This window comes from Crocodylus porosus, unplaced genomic scaffold, assembly GCF_001723895.1.
Source record: "Crocodylus porosus isolate Cpor-Errol unplaced genomic scaffold, CroPor_comp1, whole genome shotgun sequence".
NCBI classification, from domain to species: domain Eukaryota; kingdom Metazoa; phylum Chordata; order Crocodylia; family Crocodylidae; genus Crocodylus; species Crocodylus porosus.
This window is the reverse complement of record NW_017728920.1, coordinates 1,047,958-1,052,010: the sequence shown is the minus strand read 5'-3', so window position 1 is coordinate 1,052,010 and position 4,053 is coordinate 1,047,958. Positions and strand designations below refer to the sequence as shown.

Below are 4,053 nucleotides of genomic sequence, written 5' to 3'. Positions count from 1 at the left end.
CCTGCAAAAATTCCTTGATGGATTCAGAGTAATCTAAGTTTTTGACTCTGCTCTGACCCTATTTGCAAATACACCTTTTCTGCCATCTAATGAGTGTGTGTCTGTGATTTTAGTGGCCTCCAAGAAACGGACCGCAATTTTTTACATCAACTGGATCACTCAGGTGCAAACAATATCATCACCATGCCACCATACCTCATCTGAAAACAGCCTGATTTTTGCCAGCCATTGTAGTAGCAGGCTTTGTCCATTCAGATTTACCGTGTCCTATTGGATAGTCTCCTTTATTTTGGCAGACTTTCACACACCAATAATTGGGGGAAACAAATTTTAGAAGGGAATGTGGTTTTTTTGAACACCAAAACTAAGAGGAGGGCAGATTTATAAACTAGAAGCTTTTAAAACTCGCGAGGTTTTCAAAAGTGGTGTCACTAATATTTTATTTTACTTGAATTTGTATGGGATGATTTGGACAGAGATGGTTCTGCCTCAAGGGGGCTGGATTAGAAGACCTATGGATGTCCCTTTCAGTCCTATTTCTCTGATTCTATGAACTTCGGCAAGTTGGGAAGACATAAGCATAAAGGAATATTTGCTTGTTTTTTTGGTCCAGTCTTGTTAGACTCCAAAATGTTAATAGCTTAACTAGCAGCAATGTTTAATACAGCTTTTTGACCAGGAAGATACAATTATTTCTTTGCATACAGACCTTGCTACTGTCATTCACGACTTCTCATCACTGAGACTGTGTTTCTGTAATGTAGTATTAGATCCATATTCTACATTTCCTGCTGCCTAGTGAGATTTAAAGAATTAATTTTATCCCTAAAATACTAGCTGGCCTAGAAACTACCTAAGACCTCACAACTTCCCATACTAAACCTTCTGGAAGGCCAAAAACCCACTAAAACTTCTGGATACATTAAGATTTGCAGAAGGTCTCTCTATAGCTTTTACATTTTTTTTGGATCTTGTAAAATTATTTGGTTTAAAAGGAACTATTCATAGTTTATATTATAAATAGTTTCCTTAGGCTTCAAGTAGGGATAAAAAAGAAAATGAAGAAAAAACCCCCACTATACTCATGGGACTTTCTTTTTTTGTGCATAATTCAAATAGCAATAGTTCTAAAAGTCTAATGAGACGCTCTAAATGTCTTAAGATTCATACAGTACAAACAAGCATGGAACCTAACTATATTATATAGAATGGAGCAGAACTCCTGTCATTCCATTCTCTGCAATGCTATCGATCAAAAGCATAGATTAAGCTGCTATGTTTACTGAATACAAGGGAAAGATTACTTGAGTGATTTGGCAAGTATTCATGCTTTAACTAGAGCCACAGCCTCCTCCAAAACCCCAACAAGTTGGGTATGAAAACAATGTTTCATTAAGACTGCTCAGATAAATCAGTCAGAAGCTTACAAGAATGTACACATGTGAATGACTTTGCATGCTACTATGAATGAAAAAAGCAAGACTACCCACAGACAGAGTTCTCAGCTATCTAAGGGCATGCAGCCAAAGCCACACTAACTTTAGCAGGCTTGATTACCAGTAGAAGTTCAGCCACATCAGCATGCAACCGCCTAAAGTTGATCTAGCTTCAGATGACTTTTGCAGCTCTGAGCATAAGAACTGCAGTGTAGACATAGCATTAGGGCTGGAAGAAATTACAATCCTAACTTTCTCTGGTACGCATCTGTTTTACTGAAATACATACCACACTGCATTTCATCATACACATACCATATGTTAAGCAGTGTAATCTATAGAAACTGTTTCAGAGCTCTAAACCTACTATGCAAGATAGCTGGTGAATTAACATTCTTTTTGTACCTAATATTTCTGAAGTTCTGTTAAAACCCATGTCAAACTTTCAGCTGACTATTCTTTGCATAACGTAATGTAAAATTTCCCATACATTTCAACAGCACCATGTTTAACTGAAGAGATAAGACAAGACATGTGGGACTTACATATTCCTTCACATTTTTTGTCTTCACAGCCTTGTATGAATAATAAGCAGGATACAGCATTCCAAATATCAACCTATTAAAAAAATTAAAAGGTATTTAATTTGTCAATCTGTACATTAAAGAAAGCAGACATACTACACTATTAAACAGCTGCAAACAGCCTGGAAAAAGCAGTGCCTAATAGCTTGAAAAAAACCTCTGATTTTACAGGCAGCTTGGAGGCAACTAGGCAGTTTGTACTGGCAATGCTTTATCTCAGGCTGATTTAATGTTCCTGAAGACATCAGCCAGCTTCTTATGATCTGCCTCTAAACAAATGGAAATGTTTCTTGAACCAGGACTGTACTACAACAAAAAGCTATACCTAGTATGTAACACTAGCCAGTGCCAATATAACTTTCTAGTAACCATCACTGCTTTGCTGTGAGGGTAGCCATTTCCCAAGCCGCAGCCCAGCCCCACAAAGCAACAACTCATCAACAATTTTAAAAGTGATGCTAGAATTCCTATCAAGAGTCTAAAACTGCATTTTCATCAAACACCAACAATTTTTAGAACTTATTGTTGAAAGAGGCTAATGCAAAACAAGAACTGAATTTTTGCTCAGCCAGCCAATTTCTGCTATAAGCAGTGAAGATTTACTTAGGGTATGTACACACATTTGCGGTATCCAATCTACAATAACTTTAAGCTGCATGATCACAATGGGGTGTAGCGTGTGCACACATTTGCTGGTGCCAAGAGCTGCACTGGGAACCCAACCAAAGTAAGTCAAGGTGGAAGGAGAGGGGAAGGGGGACAGTCAAGCGGTTAAAAATAGCCTAGTCAGGGGTTGGTTTGTTTTTTCGGGAGGGTGGGATAGGAAAAATGCAGCCCTAGAGCTGAGGCAAGCAGTTGGGCTTTTGCTCTGCACTCTGAACATAAACAAATGTCTGTTAGATTGGGCTATTCCATTCCCAATCTTAGCTCACCTCCTCAGGGGAATTAATTTATATTGGGCCAGCCATTTTTGCCCAATCTAACCTTCCCAGAACATCTGGCACTTAGACCTACCCTAACAACATGTCCGAATGTATTTAACACAATGAATTCCCACTTGAAATCTCTGTGAATCTGGTTTGCACACTTAACAGTACTAATTGCATAGCACCCTGGGGCACTCTTGAAAGAATCAGGGCACCCCAGGGTACCATGGCACCCTGGCTGAGAATCACAGGGTTAAGGCATCAAATGACCAGCAGTAAGTTAAAAGTCCCTGAATGAGGCAAGATTCTCCATAACTTTGTACATAACCATCATAAGATTTGCACCTAACCAACCATAACCACTACAACATTGCTCTGCTCTGTAGAAGTTCTACTGTCTACATTACCATTTTAATTACCTCTTTTTATTGGGAATGTGCACCAACCCTCCTATCCTCTACTTTGGGGAAAAATATAGCTATAGAAACAAGTTCAGATTCTGCCACCCACTCACTATCAACTTCCAAGAAAATTTAATGAGGAGTCTGTTCCATTCTGGAATTGGTTTGGAGCAGAGAATCAGTGTTGTTAATTCATACAATATTATAAGAAAACGATCAGCACTTTGTAGCTGTGTGTGTTCTATGCAAGAACAAATCCTAGCAACAAAATTAGGCAGAATAAGTACACCTCTCTTTCTAAACAACTATATCTTTAAGAGAAGGTATACACATGGTATACAGCACATAAAAATATTTATATTTTCTGAGTACAGTAAACTGTGGTGTTACAGTCCATGCTTACAAGTTAGACAGAATACCCTCCAGATAATATTTTACAAACCAATGAGAAATTCTTGTTCTTCAGAAGTTTTGTTGAAACAGGCTCTGAAACCTGTAACCTAGGAGCAGCCCTTCTGGAAAACTCGCCAGGGCTAGGGCCAGGGCCAGGGCCAGCAGGCAGGGGCTGCCCCAGGTGGGAGGGAGCAGGTGTGCCTAAGCTCTATGCAGGGCGCCATGGGGGCAGCTGCAGACCGCACCACCCAGGCAAGCTGTGCTGAACATGTCCCTTGCCCCCCACCCTCTCACCCCACATCCAGTCAGCTCC

At 39.7% G+C, this 4,053-nt stretch overlaps 1 protein-coding gene across 2 annotated transcripts in view; it reads right to left on the bottom strand.

Moving 5' to 3' along the window:
• REEP3 (receptor accessory protein 3) overlaps positions 1-4,053 on the bottom strand; it is a 71,487-nt gene that overhangs the window by 33,467 nt on the left and 33,967 nt on the right. For both annotated transcript variants that reach the window (XM_019538470.1, XM_019538472.1), the window contains one exon: positions 1,982-2,054. In XM_019538470.1, coding sequence (XP_019394015.1) covers positions 1,982-2,054 — 73 coding nt within the window. The remainder of the gene's footprint in view (positions 1-1,981; positions 2,055-4,053) is intronic.